The 22313-nt window shown below is 42.2% G+C and overlaps 1 protein-coding gene across 4 annotated transcripts in view; it reads left to right on the top strand.

The window, feature by feature from the left end:
* The window catches only part of glra1 (glycine receptor, alpha 1), a 99772-nt gene extending 85150 nt beyond the window's left edge, over nt 1-14622 (top strand). For 3 of the 4 annotated variants that reach the window (XM_076739238.1, XM_076739240.1, XM_076739239.1), the window contains one exon: nt 13451-14622. In XM_076739238.1, the coding sequence (XP_076595353.1) occupies nt 13451-13735 (285 nt within the window). In that variant the 3' untranslated portion in view covers nt 13736-14622. Of the gene's footprint in view, nt 1-13426 lie in introns of all 4 variants that reach the window. The other variant, XM_076739236.1, reaches the window with a different exon arrangement.
* The last annotated feature ends 7691 nt before the right edge of the window (nt 14623-22313 follow it).

Here is a 22313-nt window from a genome sequence, read left to right as displayed (position 1 = left end):
AGGGAGGGGGAGATTGTATCTATACAGCCGGTGAACATGCATGAGTGCATTCACGAGTGCTGTCGTGCATTTTGGTGTTGTAGGGCATGTGTTCGTGCCTGCCATGACTGGAGCTGCTTGATTGAGTTTGACACGTCTTAGTGCGTGTGTGCATGTTCATGCGTTTCTGTATTTATGAGGACCTGTGAAGTGAGGACACGGTGCCACGAAGTCCACTTCAAGATTCGATTGTTACGGTTTAAGGTGAAGGATGGAGTCAGGATCAGGTTTAGGCTGAAGTGAAGGCTGAAGGTCACGTTTTGAAGATAAGATAAAAGTATATTGATCCCACACCGGGGAAATTAAGATGTCACAGACTGCAGTAATAGCAAGAATAAAAAGCAGATATAGGAAATGAACAAACAGACAATAAAAAGGGATAAAAAAAAAATGTATAAAAAATAATATTTCCTTGAATATTTGAATTGCACATGTAAAATATGTAAATATTTGATATCTAAATATAACATATAAATATGTAACACAGTAGAAAAATAATATATAAGGACAGTAAAAAATAATAATAACATTGCAATAGATTTTCTCTTTTTTCCTGTTTTAGGGATGATTAGAGTCGCTGGTGATGTCCTCAAATTGTTTTCCTCTCACCAGTAATTCAAAACCTAAAGATGTTTAACTCGCCAAACACTTGAGTTTGTGTTTGAAATAATAATAAAAATAATGACTCAGGTAACTTTCCTTATCATCTTGCGGCCCCCTCAGATCATGTGACCTCCTGACCAGGTTGGAAACCACCTTTCATTGACGATGACTGAGACGTGATTATACCGGATTAAATTTAGATCAGCATCATTCTCGTTTTGGACAAATCCAAATTAAAGGAGGAACTTTCAGAGTTCAGGTGAACAAATCACAGCCGGCTGTTTGTGAACGCGTCCTCAGTCTCTAACATCCCACATCGGGCTCAGTAAATAAAAGCTGAGACGGGAAAACGAATCAGAGTTTGTGGGAAAAAGATATGTAAAATAAAAAAACTATAAATCCTAAATCCTATTGTTGTAATCCCCAATCCCCTGAGCTGTGATGGTAGGTGAAGAGGTAGATTAGCGGTCCAGCTGCCGCTGCACTTTCAGGTAAATCACACACAACCCTGACTTCCTGCTCGCTGGCATGTCTCCCTCTGCGTCTCTCGAGCCTCTCTCCCCCTGACAGCAGCAGCAGAGAGCGAGAGCACCGCGGGCTCAGGATTGACCCACATCTGGTACACCAAACCTTTTGCATAGTTTTCTCTTACATAGTTTATTTCTGCTCCTGTGACGAAAGCAGGAGGTGAATTTAGGCCATCGACCTGTTACGTAATTTGAGTTAATTTGTTAACGAAGGAGCTGGTTCGTTCAGCTGAGGTCACATCATTTCACGGCTGACGCAGCATTAATGTTATTGAGGAATCCTTATCGATGTTTTTTTTTTTTCATTCACATCATAAAAATTCAGGATTTCATACTTTTACGTAACAGGATGTGTTTTTGACAGAGAGGCTCTTACTGTCATGTTGTGCAGCCGAAGGTGAAATCAGGACTAGAGCCGAGCTGTGTTTTATGTTTAATTTCAGTCATTACATGTGTCTGATGGTTCTTTCTGTGGTGAATTTAGGTGACTGCGCGGTCTGTTTTTCACACTGTGTGATTTATTTAGTAGGAATTTTCTATCCATAGCATGTAGCAGAAAGCAAATGCATGTGAATACACACTTAGCCGGTTACTTCTGCCTTTTCACACCCGAGCCACACGTTAAAAAATAAATGTACTTATTGCACTGTCAGGCAATTTGATTAAAGCATCGGCCAAATGACAGAGATGTTAGTGCAAGTGGAAACATCACCTAATGAAGCATGACAATATAATGAAGAGTTTAAGCTCCACATCAGGAGCATAAGACACAGATAAGAAAAAGACAATATATAATATAATATCAGAGTCAGCTTATAGGAAGTTTTAATATGCTCTGTTCCAGTGTGCATCACTGGTTATTCCCATAAAACTGCAGCTGCACGAATAAATCAACCACCACACAGTTTGTTTTTAATTAGATTCGAACCAAATTGAACGTAGTTCTTTGTGCTTTCTGTGTCAGACGTTTTAGTGCCGATGCTCTGAACACACTTCAAACATGAATTTAAAACCTTTATTGTATTTTGAAAAGTAGACATTAAAGGAATGGTTAGAGCAGCTGGCTAGTCTGGCTAAAGGTACTAGATTTCATTTGGTTCAGTGTTACTCAGCCACAAGAGGAAAAGAGATAAAACGTACAATAACACAACTTTTCAGCTCATCAGATGAAGCTTAACTTTAGGCTTATTCACATGGTGAAGACAATATGCAACAGAGGACAGACCAAAACAGTGATGGGGTTAATATTCACACCCTTTACTTAAGTAAAACTTGTAATACTACAATGTAAAAATACTCACTTACAGATAAATACATTTGTACTCTGTAGATTGGTACTTCAGGGAATGATATCATTGGTGCATTAACATGTAAACAGGATTTTCAAGCTGAAATAGAGGTAATTTAATCACCTTGTGGACCGTTGGGTGGTTTAATCTATAATGATACACAATATTTTATAATCTTTTCATGTTTTTGTGTAGAAATAAAAACAGAAATTAAGAAATAATTACATCTTTCAAATAAATGACTTTAAAGGTCCAGTGTGCAGGATTTAGTGACATCTAGTGGTGAGTGTGCAGATTGCAACCATCTGAATACTCCCTCCGCTGCTCACACACACAAAAAAAACACAATATTTCCCTCTTAAAAGTCGTCGATTAGAAGTTTAAAGAAGGATAAAATGAAGGTACTCAAGCAAATTATAAGTACTTCAAAATTGTACTTCATTACTGCAATTAAATGTACTTTTCACTTATGCACCGGCAACCTGGTCTCATCACAACCTTTGACAGATTCAACACGTTAAGGAGCTTTTCTCTTTTTCCAGTAGAAATCTCAGCAGAACTAAAAGGACTTCTAAGGACGCTACGAAAACACAGAGAGGAATTTTCAGTATTTGCATTTGAAACAGGATTTTGCAGAGAGGCTTGCATAAGACGTTCCAAATGTAGGGATCATTCAAAAGTGTAAAGCAGTTTTAAATTCGGCTCCCGGGTCTTTTTACTTTATTTCAAGCACAATAAAAAGACCCAAGAATAAAATTCATTATTAAAAGTATGAGCACCCTCAATGAGATCATCACCATTAATCCCAGCTGCTCTGCTGTGAAATAAATCCAGCAAATGGTGAAAACCCATTGACACACAGTGAGAGAGAAAGGCAGTGCTCTGGCGTCACACGTTCTTAATTAACCTCTCTGGCCAGTCCTTCTAATGTGAGCCTAATGTGATCCTCAGCCCTCCATTACGGCTCTGAGAGGGCTATCAGTCAGGTTTCTGCAGAGGAAACTACCACTAAAACTACCCTACAGCGGGGTGCTGCCCTCCCAGCACCACCGAAAACAAAAGCTGGAGAGGAAGGCAGCACGAATGCTAATAACACGAGAAGCATTAGCAGTAAAAGCAACACACTCAATCACAGTATAACTGACACCGTGCAGAACCAACCCTGTATCTGTAGGAGTCAGTCATATTTACAGCGACAAGTTCACATCCAACGTTTAACAACTGTTTCAGATGCCTAACCCTAATCATATCTTTTACACGTATTCAGCTGACAGACCCAAGCAACATACCAATGAGGTACATTCAAAGCCTCAGTAGATCAAGCAGAAGCCTTTGAGCGTAAATGCCTCAGCATTCACTTCCATGTTCCACCTGACACAAGTGCCGCAAGGCTGCAGGTGCATCAAGTAACACATAAGTGCAGAGTAAATTCCTTTTTTTAGAGCAAGAGAGAGAGACAGAGCATGTTAGGTGAAGAAGCCTTAGAAGAGGTCGGTGTTCATGCAATTTTCGAAGACAAAGAGAGATTCTGGTTGCCAAACTGTTTTGTGTTTAAAGGCACCATCACAGGTTAAGTGTTGGACATCAGCAGGGTCAACAGATGGATGTTTGTTGATCAGCTTTGGTTGTCTTTAAAAACGCTGAGAACGTCTTCCTGCTAGCATTAGCGAGAACATTAGCACTGACTGACAGTGACGACTTTAAGGTTCTTGAGATCTGACCGGAGATATGCTAACAGTCTGATATTCACACTCATATGTGGGTACTTTCAGTCAGTACCCAATGCCCCGAGCTTAAGGTTTCGTCAAGTCAATGAAGACACATGGTCTGGTCTAGATTCATGTGCAGTTCGGTCAGGGTCCAGACCTTCTCTTTCACTGTTGAACGCTTCCAGGAATGTATTTTCTTACAATAATAATACACTGAGCGCCTGTTTACAGCCATTACAAATGCAACAGCATCACTCCTCAAGGGGATTATGTCTTATTATGGACTGATTACTAATGAATGTGCTGTCTGAAAAGTTTTCCTTAGCAAGAAAGGAAAATACAAGAAGCTAAACTAATCTAATCTAAACACAAACAATCTGCGTTGGCATTAGCAGGAACATACTTTACGGCTCAGCTAGTGGTGTTTTATGGGAATTACCAGCATGGTTAGCACACATCTTCAATTATGTGTGGTAATTGTGTTAGGATGGTAGGATGTATTGGATTAGTGCAATACTTCCCTGGAGGGATCTGTTTACTGTGATTGTGGCTACAACAGTGATGAATAGCTGTGAGGTGCAGCTGAGTACAGTTGGAAGTCTCGATAATCTGAGTGAAGAATGTCCTTGAGGGTTTTATGGCTTTTATGCAACTCTTACGATGTATGCGTGCTGCTTTGAAAGTGTTCTTTGAAGCAGAGGAAGCAGATATATGAGATTGAAAGGAAACTAGCAGGATGGCCGACGGGTTCTGTGATTTCTGGAAGCAATAGTGGAGCTTTTCGTGGATTTAAACACAGTTGCAAAGCGCCTGATCAACCTGAGGGCTTGGCTGAAATGTGTTGATATGTACGTCAGTGTTAGCTGCACTCCAGCACTGCCATCCCTGCTCTGACATGAATACAGTGCTGCACTTGGGCTCGCCTTTCTGTGCTGGAGTTGAGGCTGGCGTTGCAGTGCAGGTATCTGCAGTAGTTGTGGTAGTCCCAGTTGTGCTGATTTCTGTGGTTTCTACCCTGATGCTTTATTGATTCGTTAGTGACACTGATAGTCCGGAGAGAGAAAGAGCAGGAGCAATCGCACTGAGGCTACCTGCTTCAGAGGGCTGTCTAATTAGAAAGACAGAGTATCAAACAGGCGGATACCACAGCCCAGTGAGAGGGTTGAGAGGAAGAGCCGGCTCCTCTGACTGGTGAGGCAGAGTGACATCCCCCCCTGCTGGGTGAGTCAAACTACTGCAGAGGGATCAGATCAATAGCGCCACTCATCCTTGAAGGATAGGCCCGCCTGGCAGCAGCTCGCTTGTTTAACACAGACAAGCTCTCCAGACTGAAAAGGAGAGAGCCCCTTTAGAAATCAAAGGGAAGTCGAACATTACCGCCTCTCTCCTCCATTTCAATCAGGACTGTCAGCGCGTCCTCGCCGCTGTTTCTGAAGTTCAGGCCGCAGAATGCAAATTAGTATTTTTAGATCAAGGAAGGCTTTCATTAAAATAAATCATTTGTGAGGAATTATCCTTTCTGGAGTGCAATGACTCCAGTCAGATGCCTCAAAAATAACTGGCCTACATTAGAAATCCCATCCAGTATCACAGGAATGAAAAAAACGTACATTAAACCCTGTTTCATTCAGCCTGGAGGTAGAAAGCTACTAAAGCCGGACGACTGTCCTCTTCCAGTTCCCTTCACCTCAACAACATGAGGAGAGAAATAAGAGCAACCGTGGAGCCTTGACATGCGTCCTCCCCTGCAGCTGGCTCTTTTTTTGGCACGCTCAGCCTTCTGGGAAAAGGGATGTACATTTGGAGAAGTGGCCTGAGGGGTGTGACCCCCCCCCCCCCCCGTGACTGCAGACGCCGTCCCGCTGTTTGACAATGACAGCGCCTTATTAGGGAAACCGACTTCCTGATTGATCGGCTATAATCAGCTCGTTAGCTGTGATTAGGCGTTTTTCGGCGGGGGGGAAGCTCTACATGCTGGTTTGCTCTAAATGCCTTGATCTCACAGGCTGTTCGGCAGCTTTGAGAACAACGGCAGATAAGAGAGCGCAGGGATTAAGAGGCCTGAAGAGGCGCAGGGAGAGCGATCAGTGATCTCCGCGGGCTGAACTCAACCTTCAGACTGACAAGTCGGCTGTGAAGTGTCGTGCAACACACTCGCTGTTCCCTCATTAGAAGAAGAAGCGCTTACAGTAATTGACAGAGTGGAAGCCCTCTTTGTTTTCATCCAGCATGTATTCTGCATTTGGACTAATGACACTTATGTCTTGAATATGACTCACTGGAACCAATTACCTTGCAGATCTTTATGTTAATATCCATATTTATGTAGCTGACTGTTGGCTGAGGCAACGATTTGACCCCTTGCCCTTATTATGCTCTTAAAAGCAGCTGGATTAGCTAAAACATGAATCCTCATCAGGTTCTCCGTGTCTTTACAAGACTAAAGGCTTGACCTTTTGGACTGGAAGACTTACTAACTTACTTCAGTTCTTTTCCACTTGATTTTGGAGCTGCAACATCACGTTATGAAGCATGTACAAACAGACAATATCACTAAATTCAAAATGTAACTGCACTGAGCTGTAAAAGCTATGCAGCACTGAACGATATCTCCACAATAAAACAAGTATCAAGAAGAGCTTAATAAGAAAAATGCTGTCATGATGTCTTCTGATGGACATGCAGACGTTAAGTTTACCGTTAGATGCTGTGAAGGTATTTTGTGTGCAGTTATATGGTAATAAATGAGTGTAGTTTCACTCAGCAAAAACATGTCAAATATGCAAAATACATTTCGTCAGATCTTACATTACATGCAATGCTTCATGTAAAAATGCAACCAGACAGGATGTACGTCATAACATTTGCAGAAATATTGTGTTTGGAATGTAAAAGGAGGTTTATGTGCATATATGCATTTAACTTGCTTTCAGTATACTTCTTGTGCATTGCGAGATTTATATTTAATGACAGATGTTGTTTTTGTCAACAAATCCCACAACAAGGCCAAAACCAACAGTCAACTGATCATTCTAACAAGTATTGTGTGTCCAAGACTACACATTTTTAAAGATTTATGTCTGTGAGAAGACCAAAATACTTCAACGATAGGGTTTGTCAACAGCAACAAAGCTAGAATATCACCGAGCTTATCCTTTAAATTGAATGTAGTATTATCATGAAATCACACAGTATTACATGAAGCTGTGGTTAGGGGTGTTTCTGTGGGGGCTCAGCATGAATCTGACATCAAAGGCTAATTTTAACCCTACATTAAGCTGAAGTGAACCCTAACTGACATTTAAACATCAGACTTAATGCATGAAGCTGAAGGTGTTGTGGCTTCCCTGAAATGTTATTCAGATCAAATGCTGAAAGAGGAGACAGCGAAAGGAGCAGTGCAGCAGATCATGTGGATAATCATTCCAGGTCAGCGGCTTGATGAGCAGGAGACATTAACACACCATGCTTTAATGCAAGCAGGGACTCCAATGGAAACAAATGGAGGAGGGGGAGAGCATGCTGCCCCTTTTCTTCATGCTTTTATGTCCTTTCTTCTTACAGTAACTGAACTTTGGCTTGACACTAGAATGACTCATTAATACAAACGCTACACAGGCTAATTAGCAAGGTTGTTGGTTCACCTGGTCGAGCAGAACTGCAGGGCTGTGGCCCGGATGTCGAAGTCCTGCCATATTTCAGGTTAGTTTTCCTCCCACTAACCTCAGCCAGACAAAACATTTACCGAAGGTTGTTTTACCACAATCTGTGTGAAAAGCTAAAACTTAATCACTGGTGTTTTCTGTCCGTATACAAAGAAGCTCCATAGATGCTGACAAGGCAACAGTGTCACTGCTTCACCGAATAAAGTGTGTCTTGTTTCAGCCAAGAAGCAGCCGGACAAAGATACATGCAGCCAAAACACGCTGAGCCTCGGCAGTCTACATGTCAAAATATCCTGAAGCATGACACTGAACCCCAAATTGCTCCCGATGCTGTGCCATCACATGAATGTGTGTGAATGGGTGAATGCAGTGTTGCCAGACTAGAAAAGCTTCATATAAATACAGTCCATTTACCATTTAATGTGATCAACTTTCATGCTTTTCTGGACCGTCGTCACGGGGCAACAATGGGAAATAGGACAGTGGCATAAGCTTCCACCTCACTGTCAACATGCGATGATGCTCATTGTGATGTTGTGTGCTGCTCTTAAGGTGGTCTGACCACATACAGAACAATCTAACCAATCTAGACAAGTGCAGGTGGATGTTTATGGACTTAATCCAAGAGGTTAGGAGTTATAGAAATATAGGAAATTTGTTTTAAATTACTTTTTTTCTGTAAAGGACCTGCCAATCACAGCATGTGTACTATCTTTCCAAGTTTTCTCCCCCATTTTAACACAACATAAGCGGTCAGCCATAGTGAGACTTAAATTGGCTTTAAGGCACATGAGGCGTCATCAGATAGTGGTCAGAGATCCCAGGCGTATTCCCGGGTGTTCATCCCAGCTGATATCAATCTAACCAGCTCTAAGAAAAATATTAGTGTTTTTAAATATCTTTTTAAGTAGAGCCATAGAGCAAAAAAACCCACATCTACTCAGACATTCCTCTCAGCTCCACAGAATCCACTCAGCGCTGACATATTGATGCTGAAACATCCTAAAAAGCCTCAAATGGCCTTAATCGAGCAGAGAGGCAGAGGGGAGAACAGGGGGAAAGGGTGGAGGGTGGTTTGAGATGAATCCACCAGAAAATTGATCAGCAAAGGCAAATTTATAATATATTTCCTTCCCCGCTGCTCGGCTGGAATTGCTTCTGGGGGGAAATGATAAAGCGGAACGCAAGCCGAGGAATTCCTCCTCCAGCCTCCTTCAGGAGAGACTGATGCCGGCGTTAGTTGAGGCTGACACCTTTCCGAATCGTGTTTTATGTAAATGTGGGTCTCTAAAACAAGTATCCAAGGGTAATATTTGCAGAGGAGATGTCGGAGGATAGCGGGCCTGACGTGGTTTGCGTCCTGCTTCCTGCTAATCTGCTCGATTAATCACATCAGCGGAGGCAGAGATATAAATGCTTCAATCGGGAGAGGAAAGCATGATGGATGAGCGAGCTAAGAGGTCCTCCTGCTCTCTTTCTCTCTTCCTTTGTCCCCCTCTTCTCGCTCTTCCATCGCTCTGGCTCCGTTTTACAGATGGTTTTTCTCCCTTTGCATTTTTTTCTTCCTCTTTTCTCCTTTTTTTCATATTTCCCTCCCATCACTTTTTAAAATGCACTACTTTCTACCTCTTTCTCCTATCTAAAGGCCCTTTTACATAAATGGGAACAAATGTGGGGGGAAAAAGTACAATTGATGCTCCAGAGTATTCACATTTACCTGATGCACAGACAGTTCTCCAGTTATTTATTTTAATAAATCTTTTGAAATGGACAGTTTGAATTCATCCTGGAAGTACAAGCAGAGCTAATCTGATATGAGCTGTGCCCATTATGACAAGTGGATGATCTGTGTGTGTGACAGGGGAGAGACCCCTGACCCACAGCCACCGGGCTCTGCTGCCCGAGACAGGGCTGTAACCAGGATGTAGAAATACTGACTTCTTAAGCTGAAGCAGCTCCAACAACCCCTGATCAGCTGTCTTCAGTGGTGGCCTGGTCTCGGCCTGCTGTGCTAAATCTTTGCTCACCGGTTTTTGGCGGTATTTGTGGTCACAGGTTAGAGGCTACCTGCGGACTGATGCATCACCTGTGCGTCTTTGTGGACCATAAGCATTGATCTGTATGAACAAGTATCAACATAACAAGCATGGTGCTGCAACACATCAACAATAAGGTTATCCGCCGTGCAGCAAAAGCTGCATAGCAACGCGACACCGCTTGCTGTGATTGGCTGAAGCTTACCACAGGTGGACACAGAAGAGTGTGTGTGTTGTTTTCACGCGGTGGTGTGTTTTTTAAATGACGCGCAAGTTAATTAGTGTAGAAGGAGCCGTGAGGTGGTGTAATGCAGGAGGAGAAGGGTGGAGAGAGTACGGAGGGAGGAGCAACGGGGGAAGAAGAGGCGAGTGAGCTGCATCCAAAGCGAGGCCATAAATTTCCTCCCTCATCTAAACCAAAGGGCAAAGCTTCATTCCCCCAACTGTTTATCTCCTCTGTCCTTGCCTCCACCCATCCATCCACCCATCCATCCACCCATCCATCCATCCATCCATCCATCCATCCATCCACCCATCCATCCATGGACTGCTAGCCTGGTCCTCGCTGTGTTAATGGAGGAAATTTCTAATTAGGCTTGAATTTAATGAATCACCTGAGCAAGCCGAGGGCGGAGGTTTGGTGTCAGTCAGGGGTCTCTGCCCTGAACACTGTCTGTCAGGCTGCAGGGCTTTCTTCTACCTCCCTTATTGTTCTCCTCCTCTCTCTTTCTTTTTCTCATCACGCCTCCTCCCTCTGTTGTGCTCCTCATTGCGCCTCCTTCTCACGTCCCTCCGCCCTCCACATTAATCACATGGCAGGGAGAATAAAGCAGAGCATCTGTAATAGTTTAGCAGCGTCACTGAAGGACGGGCAGAGGTCGGTTAGCATCGTGGCTAATGTGTAGACACCCTGTGTACGTGTGTACGTGTGTGTGTGTACATGTATTAACAGTAATAGATGGGTTCTTGTGGATGCAAGGACAGAACGGGGACATGGAGTGCTAAAAATGGATCGCTACCTGGTGGTCTGACACACACCCATACACATATCTATAGATGCACACACTGACATGCATGCACACACACACACGAATGCCATACATACCAGCACACACACAAAAGTAGGAAAAGTCCATCCTGTGCTTCTGATCTGATTTAGGGGAATTTTTATCCTCCTGTCTGTCATTTTGTTGATGGATATTGGCTTATTATTGGTTTATTGTCTATTTATTTTGCCTTTTTCCCCACTGCTGGAAGCTCGAGGCTGCTCTAACAGGAGGGAGTCGAGCCGTCTTCTTTTACTGGCTGCTTGATTTGTTGTTGCTGCAGAGGTTTTGCGTCAGTCGTTAACTTCTCCTGCTGCCAACGCTTCCTCCTGCTTCAGGCTGCATTCCTGCTTGTTTTCCATAACACAAAAAAAGCACCTTTTTTCTTACCCAGAATGCACTGGAAAGATTCCCTGCTGATACTCTGCCACGCAGTCTCCCACAGTGGCCCAGAGGGGGACACAAGTCGCATTCATGCGTAAATTTTTTGACATCGTCTTTTATCAGAAATGTGAATCCAAACAAAGATGACTTCTAATCATCGGAGGGCTTTTTGTCTGATAATTTTTAATTTCACGGGTGTTGTTTTAACTTTGAAGGGCACTTTGGAGCGCCTCTTATTTTCCTAGTTTAGTTTCCACACACACACACACACACACACACACACACACACACACACACACACAGTGTCTCTCAGGCCATCGCAGTGTTTGTGTTGGAGTCTCTGAACCAGATAAGGAAGTCATTGTGTCTCCTGTAATGAAAAGGCAGGGTGACAGTGCAGATAGGATTTTCAATATCTCACCGTGCCCGGGTGAAAACGCCACGCACACGCCATAACCTTGAGTACAGCGCATGTCAATCAATCCAATCCATTCAACCAGTCCACCTCACCCCCCCTCACTCTCCTTGGCGGGTGAGATAAACACGCTCGGTGTTCAGCTCCAGCTCGTATTGATGACTTTTACAAAGGGGAGATACGAGCTGTGTGATCAATGTTCAGCTCATAATTTATGAATCTGCTGTTTGGGGTCTTTCTGCGTGGAGTTTACCTGTTCTCCTCATGCCTGCGAGCAGAGCCAATGGTTGGGTGAATCCAAAAGCTCTGGTGAAAGGATGGCCAACGTTAAGAAAGCCAATCAGCTCAAAGCTCTTTCATTACTCGTGGACTAATGAACTGCCACTCATCCATATACCAATCAATTAGCCACAGCTGACCATTGGAAAACAGGCCCTCTGTTTGAACAGCAGTGCTGTAAATGTCACGACGTCAGTCTTCATGTGCTGGCGTGACACTGTAAATGTCAAACAATGTACCTGAAGATCAGGTGTGTTTCTGAAAGGAGAGAAATGAACACAGAAGAACACAAATATTCAACTGCTGCTGTTATTTCTGTTACGTCGCCACATTTCTGTCATTATATTGTTTTCATCACTGATGTGTTTCATGTATTTTCTCCAGCATTCAGTTGTGGTTTGCTTGTAAATATGTTTGAAGGACTTCATTCACTTCCTGTATTTGGAGATCCATGATCCTTCACGGATCTCTAGATCTTATAGATCCTTCTAGTGTGTGGTTGTTGCAGTCTAGCTTCTAGAAGTCAAACAGTTCCTGCAATCAGATAATTATATTTAAGCAGCCGATGTCAGTCATCGTTTTACTATTTTAAGCAACTGATAATGACAAGTCAGAAGAGCAAATGTTAGAAACCATCAAGTATAACGGCCATCATGAGCTGAAAATAGAACACAGGAAAAGACAGGCGGTATGTTGACTGAATATGACTCCAGGCAGACTTTAGATTAGCTAAAAGTAGGATTATACTTAACGTTAGCTGCTGATTGGGCAGGAGGAGGCTGTGGAGATGGAAGCCGAATCAACAGCAGCATGTTTCCCTCCATCTAACTAACGCAGACTGATGCAGGTGGCTGTTTCTGAACCAAAGCAGGTGCTTGGGTGGTGTTAAAATGCATGAAAGCCTTCTCCTCCAGGCGAGCGTAGTGACTTAAATTGGCTGTGAGGACGTATCCTATATGCCACCCGACACGTGGCATCATCAGCTCGTGCTGTTTATTTTATAGGGATCCAAACTCATTTTTATGGTCAACCAGGATGCAGATGTGACAGAAATGATTTTAAAAAAAAAAGGAAAAAGAGGGAATATGAAAAGAAATTCAACCTTCTAGTTTTATTCATGCACACAGACGCGTAATGAAACGACTCCATTCCTCACTCTTCATCCTCACTTCATGCCATCTGGAATATTTGGTTTCCATGTCTGAATCTCTTTGTAATTAACTGAACTGAAATTGACTGAAACTGACCTCTGATACACACACACACACCCATACACACACCTTTCCAACACCTGCATGTACTTACCTCCAACACCCTCACACTTACATTCACACACACACACACACACACACACACACACACACACACACACACCACACGTTCACAAACACACACACACCGCCAACAGTAACGTCTTTCTCTGGTTCCTAACAGCCTGAGTCTTGGCCTGTGTTGCAGGAGGATGAGACAGGCGAGGGGCGCTTCAGCTTCCCCGGCTACGGCATGGGCCCCGCCTGCCTGCAGGCCAAAGACGGCATGGCCATCAAGGGCAACAACAACAACGCCCCAGCCTCGGCCGCGCCCGAGAAGAGCATCGAGGAGATGAAGAAGCTGTTCATCAGCCGGGCCAAGCGCATCGACACGGTGTCCCGCGTGGCCTTCCCGCTCGTCTTCCTCATTTTTAACATTTTCTACTGGATCATTTACAAGATCATTCGCAGCGAGGACATCCACAAGCAGTAGTCGAGAGGCGGAGGAGGAGGAGGAGGGCGAGAACAGTGTGAAGAGGAGAATGCAGAGAAGGAAACAGACAGCGATGACTTTGATGGGAGATATCATTGCCCCCTTTTTTCACGCCAACCACGCCTCCTTTCCTCGTCCTCATCCTTCATCCTCTTCCTCTTCTGGTCGAGGATAAGTTGCTTTTTGTGGCAGTCGCCCCCCCTCAACCTCACCTGACACCTACGAGACATTATTTGAGATGTTTATTGCTTTCTTTTCCCTTTATTCTCTTCTCCTGCCCAAAATCCCAACCCCATCCCGTCTCGTCACACCTCCTGAATTATCCGGACCAGTGCAATAGCAATGCAGTAAAATGCATGATATATGAATGTGGCAATATATTAATGAAAAGATGAAAAAGTAAACACAGACTTTTGCCAGCACACCCAACAAACTGTGGGAGTGGACGGACTGGAGAGAAAGACGGCGACAAGAGAGTCTTGTATGTGATTTTAGGTTTTTTTTGTGTGAAGACAGATATATAATTCTATATGAAAGTGATGTTGGGACGGGGTGGGGGATGCGCGAGAAGCATACAGCAGTGTAATATACTCATATATCTATCATAAATGGGAAAAAAAGAACTTTATTTCCAAAGGCAGGCAAGGCTGGAAATGAGGGATTTTTCACCAAAAAAAAGCAAAGAAAGCGGAACGGTGCTTCCATTAAATAAAGCGATGCAAGGATCACGCATTCTATATATCTAGATTTGCTTCAAACGTGTATTGCAAGCACTCCTCAACCCTTTTCCTCCCTGCCCTGCCGCCAACACCACGAAAACCTCGAACTGCAAAGACACGTGAGACACATGAGGTTTGCTGCTGCCGCTGTCAATCATGTGACGGGACAAAAAGAAAAAAATAAACACTGGACGAGCAGTGCTGAAGATTATGAGACAAAATATCTCATTTATCTGTGGGCAACGTGTTCCTCTACCTGTCGTCCATTTCTTTCATATTGCATTTGTTGTTTTTTTGGTTTATTTATGTGCCAAGTAAACATGTCGCTTGTGGCTGTGCAGCGCTCTGCAGCTCTGACCTTTTCGTCAAGAGGAAGGGAAACGGTTTGAAGTCGGTCGTTGCAGCGACCGGCGTGTCCTCACAGGCTTCTTCTGGGTTTTTTGATCCCTGAGATATTCGTTTGTTTTCATCGAGCGGAGAAAGAGCGAATCGATCCCGGACTGAGTAAAACGCAGATCCTCGTTTGCTTTCCTCGTTGTGTTCGTTGGGACTGAACCACAGATATGTTTACATCTTATTAGTGCTTCCTTGCTTTGACCCCGCCTTAATGTGACACCCCTCCCTCCCTGTCCCCAGCTGAGAGGACATATGTAGTAAATTATACAGATATAGCACCTGTTATACCTTAATTAACTGTATTTCCATCTCATTCACACGCACCAACTGTAGCTGCAAACTTCATTTGTGAAAAGCCACATCGTCGTGCACACGCAGTGTAACAAGAGGATTTCTTTTGCCACAGCCACGTTGGACGGGTTTGATCATTTAACAGTTCAGTTGATTTGATTGATGATTCATCAGATCACTTGTTTCTGTTTCAGGCTTCTCTGTGCACTCATCAGTTTATGCAGTTATGAGTTTTCCTTCCTTTTAGCAGCTCCGTCTCATTATCATAAACCTCAGCGATGAAGTGGGAACCTGTGCAGGTACTTCGTCCCGATGCGTGCAGATTTCTGGACGGAAAAATGTTTTATAGTCAAACTCATCAACGAGCAGATTGAGCCAAACCTCTGAGCCAGTCAGAAATTCGCGTGGGTTCATGTCTTTTCCTTCTTTTTCTACACAAATGGTTGTTTCATGTTTTTCCTCTGTCACCTTAAATCGTTTACTCAACAAATCCCAAAGTGCTTCTTTATTTTACAAACGACAGAAACTTACAGAGAAGTTTTAATGCAAAACAAACGAGAGAATTTTTCCAGTTTTGTAGAAAACAGAATTGCAGAGGTTTCATACTGACTTTGAGATTCATTATATTTTAATTGAACTATTGAATTTCTCTATTTGTTCACTTAAAACGTGACATTCAGTACTTTCTGCCACAGCGTCACCAACAGCTCTGGAAGGAATAGTTCAGTGAGTGCAGAGCTGGAGCCGGGGGTGATTAGCCTAGCTTAGCATGACTGGTTTTGTATGTGGTTTTGTGTATTGATCAAACAGCAGAAATACAGTGTGCTAATGCTGTTTCCCCCCGATTCTAGCCTTATGCTAAGCTAACAGCCCCCCAGCTCCATGCTAAATACAAACACAACTATTATTATTATTCACTCAGCAGTGTTCAGCGGGCCACTTCAATGTCATTCAGTCAGGAGTTTTTTTTTGTTTCACGCTTCAGGCAGATGTTTCTTCAATTGTAATGCAAAGAAAAGTTTCATGGTGTTTCTGTGTTTCCTGGAAGAGCAGAATTTAAAAGTATTTAACTTCACAATAAAAGTACAGTGGAGTGATTTATTTTGACATCTCTGAGCGTCACATACAGAACAGTCGAAGTTGAAAATAACATTTCATTGAAAGTTTCCTCTTGTCAAAATGTTTAAGCCCCAGTCCAACTTGGCTTTGATGCAAAACCAAAGATATGTTTTTGTTTTTCATGTTTGATGTAGTCGTCATTGCCTTTTGCTGCTGTTTGTGGGCCAAGTGTTCAAATTTGTTGCAGGATGTGATATTATATTCAGTATGTCTTTTTAATGTGGCTGCCAGTTGCAGTATTGGGTTTGCCAGATTAATTTCAGATATACAAATACTATTATAATATACATATTTTGATATGAAACATTTCTGCATTTTCCCTTTACATTGTTGAATTGCTTCATATTTAAAGAAAACTGGTTATTTTTATTTGTCACCTATCTATCCCTCACCTCCTTTCCCCTTTATACCTACACAATTTGTACTTGTAAAACACGTTTTACAAGTAAAAATGACACGTTGAGACATTTCTGATCTTGTTACTCTTGTTTAAATGAGAGGAGATCATTCTTACGGTGTGTCCACATGTGCGTACAGCAGATATTTCCCATGTCTTTCATCCCTTCATAAATTTAATTCTACTTTTCTGGAACTCAGTTATTTCAAAATGTGTGTCAGACTGATCCGAAGGGCTATGCCACGCACATACATCCTTCTGTTCACATTCCAACATGTTTTAACTTTAAAGTGGAGGTGCCATAGAATTCGCTTCATCCCAAAAACTATGCATTTTATTCAGTGGATCGTTCCCAGATACAATGACGTAAAACCTTTCGAGGCCATGATCAGCAAGGATGCTTTATTTTTATTTTTTTTCATGATTTGCTCATGTTTAGTGTTAAATTTACAGCTGGCATGAAGGATGCCACTGCTGAGCTTCATGGTGAACACCTTTTAGCGATGGACTCAACCTCTTTTTCACAAGCACACAGACAAATCTATAACTTCCTGTGTTCGATTCATTTGATAATTATCCCCTCTGCGACTCTACCAGGTACAAAGTACAAGATTCAGTTACTTATCATCCTGCAGCACGAGGTTGTACGATGAAATGCTAGTTGAAGTTCCTTTGTGCTACTCACAAAACAAAAAGTATAGAAATGGATGAATAAATGTTGAGTCTGAAGCTGCTCTGTTGGTGGTTCAGCAGCAGATACTTCTGTATCGCTTGTCAGAGGGCAGCAGGGTGAACAGGCTGTGGATGGGCGGGTATTTGGGGTCTTTTAGTATCCTTTGGGCTTCGTGCAGACACTTCATGTCACTGATATCACTGACGCTCATCCTGTGCTGGACCACGCACATCCCATGCCAGTTTGTAACATTTCCAGTCCGGATGCTTTCTACCACTCTCTGTAAAAGTCAACAAGCGTTTGGATGGGGAATTTTAGAAATCTGAAGTTTGTTTACCATCCTGGTGTTTAGTAATTTGTTAATTATTCAGTAGTTTTAGCTAGCTAAAGGAATTAGTCGGCTGCACACTGGTTTGCCCAAAAGCAACTCTAGATGGCGTCGTTTCTTAGCTTTGAGGAGTCCAAACAAGAACCAGTAAATTTACTCACGAAGAATTCTGTATGCAACTTCCACACAACATTTCTTTGTTGTGCCAAGTTACGCCCTTCCTTTGCGGTCTTTATATCTCGCAGGCATCACAGGTAAAGTTGCAAAAAAAAAGCCCGTAGTTTGTCCAAAACGCAGCACAGAGCTAATGCTGAAATTGGCAAGTAGCATCAGCTCTTTCGCTTACGTACATAGAAAAAAATGTAGCAAAACGTAAGCGGAATAGACACGATACTTAGCCAATCAAAAGCTAGCTTTAGCTTGGGCCCAGTTACACCCTGTCCTCATGACACCAATGATAAAGCCCTCAGGTTTTCAGAAGAGCAGCTCAAAGCTAATGTTAAAATTAGATTGCCAGTAATATTGACTTTTAAGCTTACATACGTTTAGACGTCTTGTAGGAACATGAGAGGAGCAGTCAGTTAAAAAAGAAGCAAACATGCTTTTTAGCTTAGTCCCAGTCTTTTATTTAGCTTAGCTCCATACAGACCCGAAAACCCCATACAGAAAAGTTTAAAACCAAGAGGCCGTCAATAACATTATTATTGCTGAATAAGCAATGAATATAGATTTTGTTGGCTTTAGAATTGCAAATAGAAAACGGCACCATCTGGAGTCCCCTCAGAGCTGCATTAATGACCCCCCATGCGTCCTCTCTGATCATGGCCTCAACCCGACTCGGAGCTCGTCAGCAGGCTCAGTCTAATTCAGATTATTCGTTTTTCCTAATGTGCCATAGACGCTGCATCTGGGACACGTCACCTTTGTCCATCAGCCTCTTTGCCAACAGCAGTCGTTCATTTTCTTGAGCGTACGTACATTTCCTCTCGTGCCATGTGGGGGTTGAATATGCAACTAAAAAACGAGGACCTATAAGCATATCATCCAGCTACCATTTTACATGATTCATACCCTTTCCTCAGGCGTGGGTGTTGTGTGTATCATAGTCATTTTAGAGCTTCGTCATAGGCCTCACATCATTGTATTAATCATTGTTATACTGTATGGGTTGGGGGAGGGAGGGGTTCATAACATGAGATAGATACTGGGTTTATATTGCATTACGGTGCGATGTGACGCATACGGACTGAACTATGAAGGGTGTGTTTTTGGACGTTTCTAAATCCTTAGGTTCTGAACAGGATTTTAAAGTAGCATGGTTTGATTTGTCGATGATTAATGATTCTATTGGTTTTGGGGGTTTCGTTTGATTCTCTTGTATTTTATTGTATGTATTGTACAATCTGATGCCCGAGGGGACAAGGAAAAATACACTGACTCCTGAACTGCTGTGAACTAAAGGAAACATTATTATTATTATTATGATTATTATATTTATTTATTTATTTCCTTTGCACAAGTTGGAATGGCCTTAATTTTGCTTTACTTGCTTCTATTGTGTATTGGCACAAAGTGCACCCGTTTGATTTGCAGAAATTACAGTGCTCATTACGATGCTTATAATCCGAGAGTGCACATCGAAGCAGGATGAAAAAAAACATGAAAAGTTCAGTAAATCCTTTTTATTTTTCATTAATCTGAGAAACAATATTTTGCATGAATATAAATACAATGGCAGATATTTTGGCTTGTACAAAAAATGTGAAGCAATTTGAAGAGAAAAAAAGAATGTACCGTTTCTGCTGTATCTGTATATATCTAAATATTTATTGAAATATGTCATACTACTAATTCTATTAACGATTAAAGGTTTTCTGAACAAAAATCTCTTTACCTGTTTTTGAACATTGTCAAGGTTGTTGGAGTTGGATCTTCTGCTTTCTGTTACTCGACTCAAGGATCTGTGTAATCATTAAAGAAAAAGTATTAAAAATTGCAAATAAATCCTCTGTAGGGTGTATTTATTGTCTGGTGCCCCTTTGTTGAAAAGACATCTATCGCAACAGCTGCGCCGTCTCGATTTGTTCATCTTCTGGAAATGTTTTTGATATTTTTCTCTTACAAATATACAGAAGAAGGGAGCACATTACTGCTGCACTTACACTTACACATGGCGGAACATAACAGGACAAAAGCTGTTGGTTTGAAGGCTTCAGTAGAGTAAGTAAGTTCGGCCACACAGGTCGTCTGCCAAGGCAGCCCATTACGATCTATGTTTACGTTTTTTGTACGGTGGCGACCTCTAGTGGCTGGTAATTATGCCAAGAACGAAGAATCAAGTCAGCTGAGCGTGAAGAGCAGCAAAGTCTGTGCCGGGAGGAGTCTGGGGTGGGAAAAACTTAATGTACGTAAAGTAACTTAACATACGTAACGTAGCTAACATACTCAAATTCTCCAAACAATGATCTTTTCTCAGATCTAACCAAGGAGTTTTGGTACTTAAACCCGATCAGTCTGCGACTGTTTCACAGCATTAACCACGTGTTGATGAATGCTTTAGCTGTCGTTCTGTCCTCTGGGTTAGAGGACGTGTTGAAAATCAAGCTGTTTCTTTATTGTTCGGAAAAGATTATTTTCATGTCCAAATTAAAATCAACCCTGAACCGTTGAACATATTTAAGAACGTGATCTTTATTTAAAATCATGGGCGAATTTTAACTTACTGTTCAGCATGTCAAATAACAGCACGTCCACCACAGAAAGAAGCAAACTCAGCCTGCTTAAAAAGTACCAGCCTACAGTATTTGTATGTGTTTTTGACTTCATTTATTCTATAAGAAGATGAATCACATTATCAAGCAATCAATATTTTAATTTGGACAGAAAAAGATGGAGCACAATCAGTGTGACCATGATTGTTTTGTTCTGTCTTTTAAAGCATTTTATTGCTAATTGTTGGTCCAGATTTTACCTTGCACTAAAATATTTTTGGGGATCTTTGATAGTTAATTTATTTAAATAAATGTGTGTAAATATGACATCTCAGCAAAGGACTATTTTCCAAACTGCTGTTTTGTTTCTTGACTTTTCTCAGATCCACAATGCATAAGAAATAAAATGAGACAACAAAAAAATGCACGTTGGACTGTTAAAAACAGTTTTAATCACCGTATGTGGAGGTTATATCCCGTGTTTGCTCAATGTGCTGCAGTTCTTGATCCGCCGGCTCAGACTGCAGGTGTGGATAATGATCTGATGGGAATCACCTGCGAGGCAGAAGTCTTTAAGGCTGCTGAGCCCGTTTGGCTTTCTGCTCATTTCTAAATGTCACTCCTTCCTGCACAGATCTCCAACCTGCTCCTGGAAAGTTTTTTCCTCTCTGCTGTTGTTTTACCAAGCTTCATTACTTTTTTTGTCATTTTTTTTATCACCTTATGCCCTCAGCCATGCAGCAAAATGGGCCAAAAATACAAAGAAAAAATGAGAAAAAACTATTAATAACAGACAAAAGTCCTCAGATTTGATGGCTGTGGTCAGAGAGTGAAAAGACGTTTGACATTGAAAGTCAAATTCAACAGTTTGCAAGAAGCAACACAGACATAAAGTGACACTGAATAATTATAACAAATATCAGTGTGTTGTCCTCATGAGGACACAGAGTGTGTCTTTGATCTAAATCACACTGAGGTGACTGGAGACAAATGTCTGCTCACGATAAGTTTCAACATTTGTTTTAAAGGCGTATCAAGGAAACTCAGAGCAAATCAGTACAATGCACACACAGGTGCAGCAGTGCAGGTGAGGACAGTCTGTGGAAGGAAACCTGAGCTCGACCTGAGGAGTGACGACATTTGTCCAGTCCTCACTTCGGTTCAAGGTTTGGGTTAGACACGTAGCTGTGGTCAGGTTAGCGGCTAGGGAATAGAGCATTTAATTAGGTGTGTGTGTGTGTGTGTGTGTGTGTGTGTGTGTGAGAGTGACACACAGCTCAGCTTCTCTCATGCCTCCTCTCAGGATTTTGATTTCCTCTACTCCGCTGACTTCACTTGAACTCAGGATGAACTGGAAAGTGTGTGAGGACGGAGCCTGGAGCTTGCTGAAGGTGTTGGTGTGTGTTAAGTGAAGTTCATGCGAGTCTGTACAAACACACTATCTGATAATAATAATATTAATGTCAAACACTGTTTGATTTGTACTTAAAGAAACAGAGCAGATGAACCGGCTGCTGAAATAAAACAATGAACCAGATTCCAGCTGTCTTTGATAATAATGCTAAGTTGAAAAGAATATTTAAAGAGAATATATTTAACATGCAAATGATGCTCTTAGGGCCTCTGAGCAGGCAGCTGGGGAGGTTCAGTGTCTGGCTCAAGGACACACGGCACTCAGTGGACTCGTTAATGGCCAGCTCGTATGTACACACATACTGTATTATCACATATTCTAGTGAGTATCAGTATTCAGTGTGAGCGCCGCCCTCCTGCTGTGAACAGACACAGTATTAGTATTCGTGGACCAACATGGCTTACAGCATGTTCTGGTCCATCTGGCAGCAAGGCCCCAAGCACACAGTGTACATACACACACACACACACACACACACACCTCTACTCGTATCCCTGTGAAGACCCTCGCTGACTTAATGCATTCTCCAG

This window comes from Chaetodon auriga, chromosome 9, assembly GCF_051107435.1.
Source record: "Chaetodon auriga isolate fChaAug3 chromosome 9, fChaAug3.hap1, whole genome shotgun sequence".
Classification (NCBI taxonomy): Eukaryota; Metazoa; Chordata; class Actinopteri; order Chaetodontiformes; family Chaetodontidae; genus Chaetodon; species Chaetodon auriga.
Note: the sequence above shows the minus strand (reverse complement) of the source record. Positions and strands in the feature narration are given on the sequence as shown.